Source organism: Nicotiana sylvestris, chromosome 3, assembly GCF_000393655.2.
Source record: "Nicotiana sylvestris chromosome 3, ASM39365v2, whole genome shotgun sequence".
NCBI classification, from domain to species: domain Eukaryota; kingdom Viridiplantae; phylum Streptophyta; class Magnoliopsida; order Solanales; family Solanaceae; genus Nicotiana; species Nicotiana sylvestris.
Window position 1 is genome coordinate 136691903 of NC_091059.1, and position 17159 is coordinate 136709061.

At 41.6% G+C, this 17159-nt stretch overlaps 1 protein-coding gene across 12 annotated transcripts; it reads right to left on the reverse strand.

Moving 5' to 3' along the window:
- Nucleotides 1–9721: 9721 nt before the first annotated feature.
- Nucleotides 9722–14383, reverse strand: LOC104230455 (sec-independent protein translocase protein TATB, chloroplastic). 12 transcript variants are annotated; one of them, XM_009783275.2, is made up of 8 exons: nucleotides 14012–14383; nucleotides 13753–13874; nucleotides 12579–12638; nucleotides 12368–12485; nucleotides 10945–11088; nucleotides 10495–10635; nucleotides 10039–10155; nucleotides 9722–9958 (listed from the first exon to the last, which is right to left on the reverse strand). In XM_009783275.2, exons 1-8 carry the CDS (start codon nucleotides 14232–14234, stop codon nucleotides 9897–9899), a joined length of 987 nt encoding a protein of 328 aa, XP_009781577.1. In that variant the 5' UTR covers nucleotides 14235–14383; the 3' UTR covers nucleotides 9722–9896. The 12 variants fall into 12 exon arrangements, with proteins under 12 accessions (XP_009781577.1, XP_070027140.1, XP_009781578.1 ...); XM_070171039.1 differs by having other exon boundaries at nucleotides 10039–10134; nucleotides 10495–10632; nucleotides 13753–13889; nucleotides 14012–14295; XM_009783276.2 differs by having other exon boundaries at nucleotides 10039–10134; nucleotides 13753–13889; nucleotides 14012–14295.
- Nucleotides 14384–17159: the final 2776 nt, after the last annotated feature.

Genomic DNA, 17159 nt, shown 5'->3' on the forward strand with positions numbered 1-17159 from the left:
TCGGCTGGTGAGTCATCTTGCTTTGGTCCTAGTAATTTTGGCCTTTGTACCATCCTTTCTTTCCTTTCATTTTTCACTTGTCTTTCTTTGCTGGTAGGTCGGAGGGCTTGAGAAGGGCGAGGGCTCCTACTTCTGCTTTTCGCCAGTCAAGTACTTTGACCAGGCATATACTCACTATAGCCGCAAGCGAGCCTGCTCAGGCCGTTGTTGACTCTCGGACCCCGGCCGCGCGTGGACCTAGCTTCCAGGCCGTTATCCCACTAGTTAAAATTTTGCCTTCCTCAGCGTTTTATTTGGTGGATGAGTCATCGCAGGGCGAAGACGAAGATGCTGCACTTAAGAGGCGAAGGATAGAAGTTGACGGTAAAGTGATTGAGGACAATGAGGCTATAGGGGGCACACCCAAGTTGACCATGGCCGAATCGGGGGGCGATACGGCTTTGGATGCAGAGGTCATGCCTCCTTCGGATGTGGAGATCATTTCCGTGGAAGGAGGGGAGCGACTAGAGGAGGCTACGGTCATTCCGAAGAGTGATCCGTCAACATCAGAGCCGGCCGACGTTCCCTCTTCGGCTGAGGAGAGGGCGAAAAGAGTGGTCATGGATGATTATGAATCTGGCTCTAATGTCGACCCCGAAGAAGTGAGAATATTTGATGAAAGGTTTACCCAGGTGGAGGTGAGAACGGATGGATCCTCTCGCTCGATTGTAATCTCTTTGGACTGCGATTTATTAGAGGACACGGTGTGTATGGGCCTTTCTTTTGACCCTCTTTGCTCTGCCACCGAGAACATGACTCTTTAGGCGCTCAGGTATTCCAACTTGTCACTGGGCATATCTAGGATGGATCTGAAGGTGAGTTTCCTTCAGTATTTATGCATTTCACGTTTTTTTCCTCTTTCTGTCTTTAGTAATTTTTGGCTTTTCTTCTCCCTCTTTTTTTAGACTTTCATTTTGGAGATCGAGAGCGCCCGCCGAGAAGAGAAGTGGAAGGTTGTTTTCCAGAAAATGGTTTGGAAGTACGTCCGTTATCGTGACAAATACCGTGAGATGCGTGCACGGTTCAGAGCAGGTGGTAGCCTCCGATCCCTTAGAAAGGAGTTGGACCAGAAGGACGAGAAGCTTGTGTGAACTATTGGTAGATGCAGTGAGCTCGAGGGGCTGCTTAGGGCCAAGGATGATGAGCTCGAAGTGAGCAAGGGGGTCATGGCCGAGTGCGTCGATCTTCAAGCGCAGGTGGCGTCCTTGCGAGACGAGCTCGAGCAAAGCTCAATTAGAGTTGCAGGCCTGAGTGGTGAGTTGATTGAGAAAGCGGCGGAGTTGGAGGGGAACGAGGAGGCCCGGGTAGCGGCTTTGGCAAAGGCAGAGGCATTAGAGGACTCTATCAGCATCCTCGGGTCTGAACGTGCGACTGATGCAGAAATGGCCGCGCTAAGGGAGGCGCGGCTTGATGAGCGAATTGGTAGGCTCGAGAAAGATGTTTTGAGCCTAAGTGAGCAAGTTGCCGCTCTTGAGGCCGAGAAGGCACAGTTGTTGGCTCGACCTTCTTCCTTTCATGCTTCCGCTTTCCCCGACGTTCCTCGTGATTTATATGAGATATGGATCCATGCTGAGGCTAAGCTGGACATATATAGGAACTTGATGACGGTGGGGAAGGTTCTTGTGGCGACTTTGATGATGCCCGTGTTAAAGCACGTGATACCAGGCTTGCCTGTGGTTATGTCCCAGCCACGCTGGGGACCGATGATGATGACTTGGACGGTCTTGCATATGATGCTTGGTATGGCGATGAGTATGCTGATGGCACAGGTGATGGCGGAGATGGTGTTGTTGGACTGGGCGGTAAAGGTGGCGATGGCACATGCGGAGATGATGTAGTGTGATACTTGTGTACTTAGTTTTCGTTCTTTTCTTTCTTTTTCTTTTTTTTATGGGGGCATCTTTCTGTCCCTTTGTAAGATATTTTATTTTGGAATGGAATGACCGACTTTTTGTTGTATGTTCTTGTCCTTTTTTTGCTTTTCTTCGAATGTTTTTCTTTGGAAGAGTTCTTGACTCTTAGTTGATTCGAACGAGGTCGAATGTTAATTAATTCGAATGAAGTCGAAGGCTAGTTGATTCGAACGAAGTCGAATGTGAGTCAATTCGAGCGAGGTCGAATTTTGACTCTTTTAAGTGATTTGAATGAGGCCGAATGTGAATTAATTCAAACAAAGTCGAATGTGAGTCGATTCGAGCGAGGTCAAATGTTGACTCTTAAGTGATTCGAACAAAGTCGAATGTGAGTCAATTCGAGCAAGGTTGAATGTTGATTGTTAAGTGATTCGAATGAGGTCGAATCTTAAGTGATTCGAACGAGATTGAATGTTAATTAATTAGAACAAAGTCGAAGTGAGTCGATTCGAGCGAGGTATAATGTTAACTCTTTAAGTGATTCGAGTAAAGTCGAATGTGAGTCGATTCGAGCTAGGTCGAATGTTGACTCTTTAAGTGATTCGAACGAGATCGAATGTGAATTAATTCGAACGAAGTCAAATGTGAGTCGATTCGAGCGAGTTCGAATATTGACTCTTAAGTGATTCGAACGAGGTTGAATGTGAATTCATTCGAACGAAGTCGAATGTGAGTCGATTCGAGCGAGGTCGAATGTATACTCTTTAAGTGATTCGAGCGAGGTCAAATTTTAAGTGATTCGAACGAGGTCGAATGTGAATTAGTTTGAACAAAGTCGAATGTGAGTCGATTCGAGCGAGGTCAAATGTTGACTCTTAAGTGATTCGAACGAGGTCGAATGTGAATTAATTCGAACGAAGTCGAATGTGAGTCGATTCGAGCAAGGTCGACGTTGACTGTTAAGTGATTCGAACGTGATCGAATATTAATTCGAACGAAGTCGAATATGAGTCGATTCGAGTGAGGTCGAATGTTGACTCTTTAAGTGATTCGAACGACGTCGAATATGAATCGATTCAAACGAGGTCGAATGTTAACTCTAAGTGATTCGAACGAAGTCGAATGTTGACTTTGAGATTGGCATAATGTAAAAACTTGGCAGAGAAATGGGAACTTCGTGTGTTTGCCTATTTTATTTTGTTTATACATTCATTGGAGAAGTTATACATGTTTTTTCTCTATTCATGCATACCTTGGAGAAGTCCCAATCTATTTAGTCCCTTCATTGGTCGGCCTGGAGAAGTAGTTGAGAGGTTGAGCGATGAACTTATACTTTGACTTTGAGACGCCCTCTTCGTAGCCTCGTTAAAAAACTCCTCGAGAAAACCCAATTAGGATAAAACTTGGTTTAGGGGAAAAAAAGTACGACTCGGGAGATGTTTATCCTTAGAAGTTGAAGTATTTGAGGTGGGCGATGTTCCAATTGTTTGGTAGTAGTTTTCCCTCCATTGTTTCTAAGCTGGAACAACCATTTGCTTGCTACCGTCGTGATTTTGTATGGGCCGTCCGAATTGGTTCCCAGTTTTCCTTCCCGTGGATACATGCTTGCTTGTGTTTTGGCTTTGAATACATAGTCCCCAACTTTGAGTGGCCTGACCTTGGCTTTTTTGTTGTAGTACCGCTCTGCCTGTTGTTTTTGAGATATCATTCTTATGTAGGCCATGTCTCTTCGTTCTTCAGCCTTATCGAGGTCTTGCCTTCTGCTTTCATCGTTGCTTGGCCTACTCTCATTTGAATACCTTAGACTTGGTTCACCGACTTCAACCGGTATTGCTGCATTAGTCCCATAGACTAGTGAATATGTTGTTTCTCATGTGCTTGTTTTCGGCATTGTGCAGTATGCCCATGGCACTTCCGGCAGCAATTCCAGCCACAGTCCCTTGGCATTCTCGAGCTTCTTTTTCATGATGTTCAATATTTATTTGTTGGAGGACTCTGCCTGACCGTTGCCCACGGATGATATGGCGTGGAGAGTATTCTTTTGTTGTGCCATTTTTCAAAGAACTCGGTGGTCTTTTTCCTAGTGAACTGGGGTCCGTTGTCACAACTGACTTCTTTGGGGATGCCGAAGCGGCATATGATGTTTCTCCATATGAATGTGATTACTTCTTGCTTGCATATTTGGTTGAATGCACCTGCTTCTACTCATTTGAAAAAATAGTCAGTTAAAACTAAAAGAAATTGTACATTACCTCGTCTCGCTGGGAGGGGTACGACGATGTCCATTCCCCATTTGATGAAAGGCCAGGCCGAGGTGACTGAGTGGAGGTGCTTGCCCTCTTAGTGATTCATGGGGGCATATTTTTGGCATTGCTCGCATCTTCTGACAAAGTCAGCAGCCTCCTTTTTCATCGTGCAATAATAGCCTGCTCGTATGAGGCATCTGATGAGAGCTTGATTCCCGGTGTGAGCTCCATAGTGGCCTTCGTGTACTTCTTTGAGGACGCACAGCGTTTCATTTGGTTCTAAGCACTTTGCTAAGGAACCGCCAAATGTTCTTTTGTACAAGCCGTTATTGACGATATTATACCTGGCCGCCTGCATTCGAAGCTTCTTGGCTTCTTTTTTATCGGGTGGGAGCACTCCGTCCTGCAAGTATGAGATAATACGATTGCGCCAATCCAAGTCAGTTTTATAGTTCGTACCTCGATTTGATCTATTGATGAGTGGAGGAGAGTGACCACGTCCCCCTCTCCGGTTATACTTTTGGTGGCCGCTGCCAGTTTGGCAAGACTATCCGTTTTGATGTTCTGCGCTCGAGGTATTTGATCGAGCTGCATTCGTCGAAATCAGGTAACAGTTTGCAAATTTCAGCCTGGTATTTCTGTAGCCGTTTTTCCTTGATTTGGAAAGTTCATGTGACTTGGTTGACGACGAGTTGCGAGTCGCATCGTACGACTACTCGTCGTGCTCCGTACTTGAGTGCCAATTTTAACCTTGCAATCACGGCCTCATTGTTAGTCACATAAGGGAACCGTATGGACTAGCAAACTATTTCGCTTGTTGGGACCTCGAGCGCGAGTCCTAGTCCAGATCCTTACGTGTTAGAAGCGCCATCGGTGTACAGAACCCATTGGTCTTGCATTTTGGTGGAGGTACTGGCGGTTTCCCTTTCGACTTCGGGCATTAGCTTTGCACTAAAGTCGGCGACGAAGTTGGCAAGTACTTGTGACTTTATCGTCGTTCGCAACTAATAGGTTATATCGTGCTCGCTCAGCTCTATGGCCCACTTGGACAATCTACCCGACAGTTCAGGTTTGTGCAGGATACTCCATAGAGAAAAAGTCATGACCACCGAGATGGGGTGGCACTGGAAATAGGGTCTGAGCTTTTGTGAAGCTATGACCAAGGCAAGGGCTAGCTTCTCGAGGTGAGGGTACCTCGTTTCAGCGTCGACCAGAGTTTTGCTAATGTAGTAGATTGGAGACTGCGTACCTTTATTTTCTCGTACCAGGACTACACTTACTGCGACATCGGACATGGCCAGATAGACAAGGAGACGCTCTCCAGGTTTTTCTTTAGCGAGCAGCGGGGGCGAAGACAGGTAGGCCATTAGTTCTTTTAAGGCGTCGATGCACTCGGAATTCCATTGGAGACCGTTATCTTTTTTGAGATGCCAAAAAATTTGTGGCACCTATCGGAGGACCGTGATAGGAATCTTGACAAGGCGTCTATACGGTTGGTCAGCTTCTGTACATGTTTCTTGCTAGTTAAGCTTTCCGGGTTTCCTTCTATGGCCTTGATTTGGTCGGGGTTGACCTCGATGCCTTGTTGCGATACCAAGAAGCCGAGGAACTTTCCTCGACGCTGAAGGCGTATTTTTCGGGGTTCAATTTCATGTTGTACCTTCTAAGTATGTCAAAGGCCTCCCTCAAGTGATCGATGTGATCTTATTTCCTTTTTGACTTGACCAACATGTCGTCTATATATACTTCCATGGTCTTGCCGAGTTGATCCTTGAACATTTTGGTCACTAGCCTTTGATATGTTGCCCCTGCATTTTTCAACCGGAACGACATAACCATGTAGCAGTACGTCCCCTCGTGGGTGATGAAAGTGGTTCTTTCCTGGTCCTCTTCCTCCATGAGATCTGGCTGTAGCCCGAGTAGGCGTCCAAGAAACTTAGCAGCTCGTGCCTGGCTATGGCGTCGATGAGTAGGTCGATATGGGGCAGCAGGAACGAGTCTTTTAGGCATACATTGTTCAGATCTGTGAAGTCTATGCACATCCGCCATTTTCTGTTCTTCTTTTTCACCATGACCACATTGGCGACCCACTGAGGGTACTTCGATTCTCTGATAGAGCTGTTCACTAAAAAAAAATTTGACATTTTCGCAAACTGCGCCATTTATTGCAGAGTTGAACTTTCATCTAATTTGCCTTACTAGGGGGTAAAACAGGTCGACGTTCAACTTGTGAGTTGTTATCTCCTTCGGGATACCTGGCATGTTTGCATGGGAAAAATCAAATAGGTCTACGTTACTTTTTAAGAATTGGTGAAATTTACGTGGATCTTGGAGCATATGGCCGATGAAAGCTTTCTTGTTGTGGTTGGCGTCGTCTAGTTGGACCGGGTCGAGGTCCTTTATGGTTGACCCTGTGGCTTCTATGATTATAGGGTCTCTAATGACGTTTTACCTTTCATCGCCATCTGACCCCGACTTTGTTAATTGCTATGCCTCCTCGATCTTTCCTTTTAAGTGTTGGGTGTATGTGCAGTCTTGGGTGGGTGATGCGGTAGCATTCTCGGGCCGTGCGTTGCTCTCCTCGGATGCAAAATATTTCCCAGTGGGTGGGAAATTTAATGACTTGGTATAAGCTGAAGGGGACGACTTTCATGGCGTGTATCCACGGTCGGCCTATGATGGCATTGTATGTCGTATCCTGGTCCATGATGTGGAATGTGGTCTCCAAAGTGACGCCGCTAGCAAGGACAGGCAGTGTGATTTCTCCAGATGTCCGCTCAACTGCATTGTTAAAGCCTGTCAGCATGATGCAACGTGGCACTATCTTGTCCTCGAGCTTCATTTGGGTGAGAACGTGAGGATGGATGATGCACGCGTCGCTTCCATCATCGACCATAATACGTTTTACATCAGTATCAAAGACATATAAGGTAATGACAAGAGCGTCATAGTGAGGAAAGACCAAACGGTGGGTATCTGACTTATCGAAGATGATACTTTCCTCGAGTTTGTCATACCGTTCGTGGGTAATGGACTGTTTGAGTTTATGGGTGGCGGTGAACTTCACACTATTGATAGATGCGTCGTCGCCGCCTCCATTGATCATTTGAATGGTCCGAACTGGGGAAGGTGGTTTGGGCGGACCCTGGTGTTGTTCCGTCCCCGGGCAAAGTTGGCCCTCCCACGATCGCTCATCATCTCTTTCAAGTGACCTTGGTGAATCATGTTCACGACCTCCTGTCTTAGGGTGATGCAGTCCTCGATTTTATGACCCTATTCCAGGTGGAATTCGTAGAGGACATTTGACTTTCTGGTGCTCGGGTTGGATCTCATCGCCTGTGGCTATTTCACTTTTAGGCCGAGCTTCTCTAGTGCGTAGACTATTTCTGAGGGGAAACACAAAAACTGTGAGCTGATAATAAAGGGGGCATACCTCTCTCATTTCGGTGAATTCCTGTTCGCGACCTGGATGGACCTTCATCGTGGCGTGGAGGTGGCATGAAGGTGCCTCTGACATAAGGCTGATATCCTTCTCGATTAGGCCAGGGTCCAGCTAGATCCCTTCTGCTCTCGTTTCTCCGGTCTTTCCTAGACTCCATTGGACGGAGGTCGGACGTTGGGTAGGTCCGTTGAGATCATCCTCGTCGACTCTTACCTCGGCACAGTAGGCATTGTGTATCTCGTCCCAAGTGATTGGAGGGTATTTCATGAGTCGGGTCAGCAACTTTTTGGTCGCTCGCGACCCACTTCTGCTTAGCCCGTTCTGGAAAGCAGCTACCGCCATTCCTTCAGATATATTTGGAAAGGTCATTCTTACACGGTTGAACCGGGCGAGGAAGTCCCTGAGCCCTTCGCCAAGCGATTGCTTAATGGGGAATATGTCGTTCACCCTCGCCTCTGCTTTTTTTGGCCCAGGCGTGGGCGGTGACGAACTTGTCTGCCATTACCTCGAACATTTCTATGGAACGGGCAGGTAACTGTGAGTACCAAGTCAGGGCTCCCCCGGTTAGGGTTTCTCTAAACTTCTTCAGCAATATGGATGATACTTGTTCTTTTGCGAGGTCATTGCCTTTTACTGCAGTGACATAGTGGGTCACATGATATTCTGGGTCCGTCGTGCCGTCATATATTTTCAACTAGGGCAGCATTTTAAAGGTCTTTGGTATGGCGTGTGGTGCAACCTCGTCGCTATATGGTTGCTCGACGAACCGACCGGCGTCTCTTTTTGGCAGAAGTTTTGGGACACCTGGTATTTTGTCAACCCTTTCTTGGTGCTCTTTCATTTGGTTACGGAGCATTTTGTTCTCGTTTTCCATCTCCTCCATTTTCCTCAAAATAGTTGTGAGGGTGTCAATACCTGCATCACTAACATTGTGAGTAATACCTGACGCGGGGGGAGCATGTTGTTCGTCAGCTGCTGATGCAACACTAGCTCTTGTTTCTTCCCTGCTCGACCTTCGAGCGGACTTGTCGAGGACGCCGATTAGCGTACTTGTCTACCATGCCTCAAGTAACTTTTTCACTGCTGGTGGTGCCTCTTTTGTGGTGGATGTAGAGGCGCCCTTGCCGTGCGAGGCCGTGACGCCACCGAGAGGTGAAGGTGAGCCATTTTTCCTGGAAGAGGTGTTTGGCGTTATGTCTTCACCCTCCGCTTCGTCCACTTCCTTAATGGTGTCGAGGAGGTTGACGGTGAGATCAGCTATCGCCTTTCTCTTTTCCTCTCCATTGCCTGACATGTCAGATTTGTGCAAACAAGGAAATATGGGATTTTGCAAAGTTTTGTACGTTTTTTTAGATCTAGAAGAAACTAAAATTTTAATTAGAAAATCCCCACAGATGGCGCCAAATTGTTTGACCAAAAAGTGTTAAGCCTTTTTGTTAAACTAATTAAACAAGATGATAATGGCAAATCCTAGTTAAATATAATAAATCTAAATCTGAGATTAATAGACGTCAATAATGTGAAAACCGCATTCAAGGCTATTAAATATCAAGGGGGTGTTTAATGATATTGTTATGAATGAATGCGGGAATAATGACAAGCAATAAATATGATAAATGACAATAAATGTAAATAGAGAGAATGATTCACCCAAATATTCGGTGAGGTAGATGATTCTCTCTCTGACAATGATGTAAGGCAATCAAACGTGGGAATATAGAAAACTTTCTCGGATTTGATGTGAGAAAGCTTGGGATCAACAACAAATCGAATCTTTTGTAAAGACAATGTTTGTAGTTACTTGAGAGTCAATTTTTCTAGAGAGAGCTTATCATATAGAATATTACATGCCCATTTTCTTCTCTCTCTGTTCCTACTTATATGAGACATATCCCTTACCTACTGAAAGTGCAAGTACAGAGAATATTCTGTAGAATATTCTATAGAATATTCCTTTAAAATATCTTATTACTAAACTAGCCTTTTTGGCCGATCTGAGTATTCAACCTCAACCTTAACTGCTCGGCTCGCCAATGTTACTTCTTAAGCATGACCTCGGCCTAATCGACTCTTAATTGCCCTCTCTTAGGCAAGGTTCCCTTGATCAGATTTTAACCCATACAGAGATATACAACAGAGTATGACTAATAAGTGATATGTGATACAACACTCTTCCAATGGCTATAATGTACAAAATTGTTTCTCCGAGCAAAAGATCTCCAAGTTCAAAAAGCATCTTAAGAATAATAATACTACAATATTCAATCATTTAAAAAATAACAAGGACTACAGTACACAATCGCAATGTTAACTGCCCTATGTCTCACTCTCAGGCTTCTGGGAAGAAGGGATTGCCGAGGCAGCTTCTTTCAGAGTTTCTGGAGTATAATGCAGTTAAGATAAACATCAGAACACGCTGAGGGGGAGAGAAGGAAATTACTATGCGCAAATCACTAACCTTCCGACTGGCTTTGGGCATTGGAGAGGCTTTGCTGGGGAGAAGATGGCTGCAGCTCAGTGATCTTCGAAACCTCTTCAGTTGAATATGCTCCATCTGAGGAAGATGAGTTATCCGCTATTTCAGAAACAATAATACAATTTAGTTCCCTATGGATGAATAAAACAACAAATTGGGTCGAAAAAACTCTAAACTGCCTCCCATAATAGAATGTCGTATCAGTTCCGGTTTGCAGAACACAACTAGTAGGAATGAACCCTGCTTCAAACCAGAAACTTGAACGGTGAAGGAGAAAAGAACTGAAGCATTGGATCTCTTATTGCACTAATGACGAAATAAAAACCCAAACAGAAATAAATCACTTTCCGGAAACTCCAGCAGGAGCATAGCTAGAGTAACCAGGTGTGTGGACTTCAGCAATTTAAGAGGTGTTTTCTATGCGCGCACGCTACTAACCTTGCGACAGGCTTTGGGCGTTGAAGGAGCTTTGCTCGGGAATAGATGTCTCATTCTGCTGCTGAGCAGCTGCTTTTAGCTGCTCCTCGGTGATCTTCAAGTAATCTTCAGTTGAGTATGCTGAAGAAGAATTATCTGCTACTTCAGAAACAATAACACCAGTTAGTTCCTTAAAGGATGAACAAACCAACAATTAGAAGGATAGAATATGTCATAAAAACTCGAGTAGTTTTGCAGAACACGTCTAGTAGAAATGCACCCTGATTCATACCAGAAAATTAATGGTAAAGGAGAAGAACTCGAGCAGCGGATTGCTTATTGTACTAACGAGAGTGACAAAATATCCAAATAGATGCAGTAACCAGGTATTGGAAATTCAGCAACCATGGTTGGCTATAGTAGAAATCTAAAATAATGGAGTTCTGAACTTTATTTTGCATATCTACTTACCTTGCGACACAGTTTGGGATTCAGACTGACTTTCAAGTAAGGATGCAAGGTCTTTCTCAGCTTGTTTTTCAGCCTCAGCGATTCTCAGCAGCCTTTCCATGTCCTCCTCACTTGAGGAAGCTATGCTTGGCAATGGAGAACCATCTGCCATTTTTGTAAGAGTTACATAATGAAATACCTTCACAGGATATAAGATTATTTAGTCTGTTAACAAAAATGAGCATGGAAACCTGATTTGCTTCTTCAATGACATAATGACAAATCTAATAATTACAGAAGAAGGCTATGGATAATAGTTGGTAAAAGAGGCTCAAGATAAGGACCAAAAGTTAGAAAAACTAAACTTAAATCTTGGAAAGGCAATGTGTGAAATGAGCCCTAGGTTTCCATGAACTCTTCATGCATCCCCTTAACGTTTTACACCTGTACAAGAAAAAACCCCAACTTCTGTCCCTCTCAAACGCATACATTCCGTAAAGAATTTCCTTTTAATCCAAGTGGAAATGAATGTAAAAGCAAGATTCACACGACAGTCAATATTCTATGGTCAATGTTAAATGTAGGTCCAAATATGAATAAAAATAAGAGACCTCTGTCAAGCTGTCAGAGTGCTGAGCTCACAAGTCTCTGGTCAGTGTGTGTCCAAAAGAATGTGAGATGTTCTCAGGTAGCTACTCTGAATGGTATAATTAATAATTGCACGCAATGTGTATCATGCCTGAATCTAACTGGGATTCGCGTTGGTGGAGGAATTGGATGGGTAGCGCAGTGTAGCTTTCAAAAGTTTAACAAGAAACATTCCAGAACTCTCAAACACCAACCCTATAAAATACAGTTGGCACAAGATCAGACCACCTCTACTGACAAATTTTACCAGGGGGAGATGAAGATCGAATCTTGCAACACTACTGATGAATTCCCAACCCTAACACAGCATTTTTCACACAGAAAATGAAGTTCTGAATTATATGCAACACTAAAAGGCACAACTACAATTAAACTAATCCAATTTCTACCTCACTTGGGAGAATAAAGAATATTATCTTCAGGATAAATTCCAAAATCACAAGGCCGTTAATTAAGCAGCAAGCGTACTCTAGCATAGCGAAACAACGCAGCAATCTTAACGTGTTTTAACCTACATATTAGTGGTATCTGGCTTTCTTTCCCCATGCAAATTATAAACTGCAATATTTACCATAATGCCAATAGAACACGCTCGATCTAAAGTAAAAAGTGCGCACATACCAAAGGTTGTTTAATATGGTAAGTACACTCATATGCTGAGTACTTTCTATCTCGCATCGATATAACATCTACACCATTGATATGATAATTAAAACATCCAAGAAGTTGAAGACTTTTTGAGAATTATAAAAATAAAACTATACTAATTTTAATAATAAAAGGCACAATGACTCACTGGGATCAACCTCCTGTCTTGAAGTTGTGCTAGACTTAATTGTGTCTTGGCCTGAACCTTTAATGTCATCAAGTCCAATCTCTCGCTCAAGTGTGCTCTTGAAGTCCCTTGAAACTTCCTTCATGCAAAAGACAAGAGCACCATGAGAATCAAAACCTGCTTCAGAAATAAAGGAAACAAAGAAACTCAGACAAATGTCACAAGGACCAACCTGAAGTTCTCTGATAGTAGGTTGAAATTCACGCAAAGTTTTCCCCAGGTTACGAGCAACCTGACATGCAGAAAACCTCATTTTGTAAGAAAATAAATCAGAATTCAGGTTCTCATTAGATATTAGAGTTGAATGAGACGTGCTAAATTCTTCTGTTACAGAAAAACAACTGGTAGTATGGTCAAGGTTACATTTATATTGGTGTACTTGAACCCAAGTGAAGGATTTGAAGTTCACAACTTCAGAATCCCCAAATTTTAGCTGCAGAATCAAAAGCATAATTAGAATGTGATTTTTGCGGCAAAAATTGGACCAACAAAAGAGAAAGCCTAGCCATTCTCCAGCATTACCACAAAGAACTCCACCTCATATAGGTGGATAACTAAGAAATGACTGTAGCATCACGGCTCACGCCCAATCTAGGTTACAGAAAAGCCTTCAGAATCCTAAGGGAAAATTGCTTAGTAAGCAATTGATTGTAATAGCACAAGACCTCATCATGAAATGTTCAATTTATCTCTCTTGACTGAGATTGTACATTTTCCTAATTTTCTCATAACTTACATTAGTTCTTTTAACACCCACAGAAGTGAGAAGTCCCACTTCATCCCATTAAGCCGCTGGCATATCTCTTCACTGTGTAGCCATCACAGTCCCCAAATGGGCTAACGCTGCCTAAAACCTTTGTACACTCAAGATCTTATGTGCATCCACCACTGCAAACCTTTGTACACTCAAGATCTTAGGTGCATCCACCACTGCATGCATTCAATTACCCATCTTATTCTACATGCTAGACCACACCCCTCCTAAACTTAAGCACATGAAAGATCATTTGGCTAATATCCGAAGCATATAAAAAAGAATTTAATAGGCAATTAACAGTTCTAGAGAATGCATAAACTACCAAGGAAGGTTCTTCCCCTACCTCCAGAGCTAATGGACTTCCAACCCTCTTTTTTAGGATGATCTATTTTACCTCCATTTACATTAATTCAGCTGGCAACTCCACATATACCCATGGATTAAAACAAAACAAAAAGGAACTATCTTTCTACTTAAGTAGAGGGTCTATAAGAATAATACAGTTAACTTAAGACTTCTGCACATCCTTAAATGGAGTAAAGGACAGAAAAGGTCCTCGATATTGTATAGGGGGAAGAAGGGAACGAACCTCGGCAAGACCTTTAGGGCCAAACACAAGCAAGGCCACAACCCCAATTACTAGTGCCTCAGGTGCACCAACACCAAACAGAGATGCATAAACACCTTTCCCTTTATGTTTTCTACTTCTTCCTGTAAACACAATCACTTCAAGAATCACACACACACAGGTAAAAAAAATGAAGAGAAATAAATCAAGAAAATAATAAGAAAAGTCCCATTGGTATTGACTAACAATTAAAGGAGCTGAATTAGCAAAGACCCCATACCAATTTGTACTGAATATTGAGATTTTGAAATGGAGAGTTGCTTCAGTCCATTCCAAGAAGAGAAAGGGGTGAGACCCGAGTAAGGAATCCACTTCAACAACTGAACTTTGGGAGCTAAAATGGAAGAATTTGAAAGGGCAGTCAAAGAAAGTCTTCTGTTAGTGAATGATGATAGTGAAGAAGAAGCAGTAGGAGCAGAGATTGCAGAAGCCATGAGGGTCATTGAATCAATACTCAGCTTGAGCTACTACATTCATTCATGTCCTTTCTTCTCTACTGGCGTTGGATATATGGTCCTAAAATGCGACAAAATAAAAACGGACCCAGATTTTAATTTGGGCTACAAGGCCCGATTTCGTTTGTGCTACTCCTTCCTTCATTCGTCTGACGCAGTGCTTCTTTTGACAGTCCTAGAATTTCGCCACTGCCCAATAAGCCTTGTTTGACAAAAAGCAGATAAATTTTTGGGGCCTGGCAGACTATACCTATTTCATTTCAAGGACAATAAGAATTATAAAATTCCAAAAAAAAATAATTAAAAATAATATTTGAAAATTAGAGTTGTGTTTGGACATGAATATAATTTTGGGTTGTTTTTGAATTTTTGTGAGTGATCTGAGTGAAAATTTTGAAAAATAACTTTTTGGAGTTTTTCAATTCATTTTCAAGTGAAAAATTAAAAATTTTGTGGCCAAATACTGATTTCGAAAAAAAGTGAATTTTTCGGAAAAAAAAGTAAAAAAATTCTTATGTCCAAACGGGTTCTTAATTTCATTTCCCTCTCTCCCAATCAAAGGTAAAAATAGCACAGGCTAGCCAGTTTTCGGACTGGTCATTCAAAAATAGCCAGCATTTGCCAACCCATTGAAAAATAATCAACATTTGCCAAGTCATTGAAAAATAGCCACTATTTTGCTGCAACAGAGACCGGTCCAGCATAATATGCTGGAGTTCGGTGTACCTGTATATGAACTTCCAGCATATTAAGCTGGAACTCCAACACATGGAAAGTTCCAGCATAATATACTGGAGATTCGAGCACCTGTGTATGAACCTCTAGTATAATATGCTAGAGTTCCAGTATACTTATGTTGGAGCTCCAGTATAATATACTAGAGTATTTTCCTGAAATTTTAAACAGTGTTTTCGTTCAGATTTATCTTTACATGAAAAGTGGCTAAATTTCGATTACTTTTGAAAGTGTGGCAATTTTTGAATGACCATTTATAAATCTGGCTATTTTTGAATTTCCCCCTAATCAAAGTAGAGCCGATTGGACCAACAAATAATAGTTTAGAGAGATATACCTATTCGACTAATCAGTGATCCCTGAGCCAACAAATGAGATATGCTCATTCCAATAATTAGTGATCCCTGAGCCTACTTAATAAAAATGCCCTGAGATGGGAGATTGGTTGATGAAAAAGCATAGGCAACAAATGAAATATTCTATACAAATGGTGGTATCCAAATTAGTTCACGTGCACAAAAATTAACTTATTGAATATCTCTTATATATTACCTGTATAAATACTAGTTAATTCTTTTCAACAAAATTTAGGTAGATAGAAAGAAATTATACTCTCTAGATTCTAGCTAAGTTCTTTTCTGTTTTATAGAACTCTCGTCATAGTCCCAAGTTGGCAAAGTTTTTACAACCCACCTACAAGGATGATTATTAGTATTAACGCATGTGACCCCAAGTGTAAAATAACATATGTAAAATGAGACTGACAATGGATTGATATTTTTGGACAATTATACCTCTTAGCCTTTTGGGGAAAACTCAATAAACGTGCCACAATTTAATTTAGTGTTACTGTGCGTTAAATGGCCCATCTGATTAATCAAATTAAAATATGCAATAATAGCGTTGAAGTTGTACGACAACGCGTGGAAGTTCCGAAAAAGTGATAAATATGTTGGAAATCAAACTAAAATGTTATGAATTTGGGTTCCTTTGTAGAAACTGGTGTCATTTTTGGAAAAGAAGGGGTCGACCCTGTGTACAGCAAAACTGGCTTTCAGTAATGGGCCATGCCTCCATGGGCTTTTTTTCATTTTTAGCCTCCACCAAAAACTATTTACTTTTGGTAGCCGAAAAATATATAAAATTTGTATAATTTTTATATATAATATACAGAATGTATATAAACACAAAAAATATATATTTTTCGGCTATACAATATCTTTTTTAATTAAAACAATTATTGGAGTTTGACTCATACGCTCAATCTGAGTTTACTACTTTAAAGTTTAAACCAATATCCATTTCTTGTCCGTAAACCTTCCTCTTCCAAAACCGCCAATTTTTGGATTAATTTTTGGGTGATTAATTGTTTTGAGTTTACATGTCATACCTACAGGCCACATTGTAAGAATTATCCTTCACACATGAAAGTAACATACTTCTAAACTTCTGCTATACATCGATCACCTCTCATACTTTTGAAATAGTTTTTATCATATGATATTCAGAATTTAATGGACCGACTAATTCAGAATCGCTTTATGTAGGGCCAGTAGTTGTGCATCAATATTGGAGGCCTAAAGTCAAAATTTAATCGAAGACCTTTGTTTAAACGAAGTCTATTTTTTCTAACTTTTTGAAATGTAAAGTTGTTTATAATTTCTTTTATAAACTATTTTATCTCTCCTAAGATATTGTTGATCTTAGGAAGTAGAACCAGATTCAAGAAGTTGATTACTTAATATCGAAAAAATTATTTAATTTTTCAGTATACTTGTTGCAAATGCTTGAAACGTGAGGAAAAAATATTAAAAATGCGCGATATAGCGTATTCAATAGTACTCTTCAGGTCTTGTGGAAAAAAAACTATTTTATTTTTTTATAGAACAGTTTGCAAAAACCAAGAAAGAGAGTATAAGAGTGTAATGTACATTTTCTGATGAGAAATATTAAAAATGAGATTTGAACTATTAGACACCAAAAAAGGGACTATAGAAGTTTATCACATTTTCTAGTAATGAATATGAAAAGAAAAGAATAATATAGGTATTTCATTAATGATGTCAATCATAAAATGTAAGAGTGGCAAATGAGTGGGTTGGGTCGAATATGGTTCGGGTCGAAAACGGGTAATGAGAAACATATAAATTATCCGACCCGGCTCATATTTAATACGGA

What these genes read in the sequence shown, in the direction of transcription:
- LOC104230455 (XM_009783271.2), bottom strand. Translation starts at nt 14,234, where the DNA reads ATGACCCTCATGGCTTCTGCAATCTCTGCTCCTACTGCTTCTTCTTCA. An exon ending in GCCCTAAAGGTCTTGCCGAG is followed by an intron (nt 12,639 to 13,752) that starts GTTCGTTCCCTT and finishes TCTGCATGTCAG; the next exon opens with GTTGCTCGTAACCTGGGGAA. An exon ending in ATCCCAAACTGTGTCGCAAG is followed by an intron (nt 10,636 to 10,944) that starts GTAAGTAGATAT and finishes TTGTTTCTGAAG; the next exon opens with TAGCAGATAATTCTTCTTCA.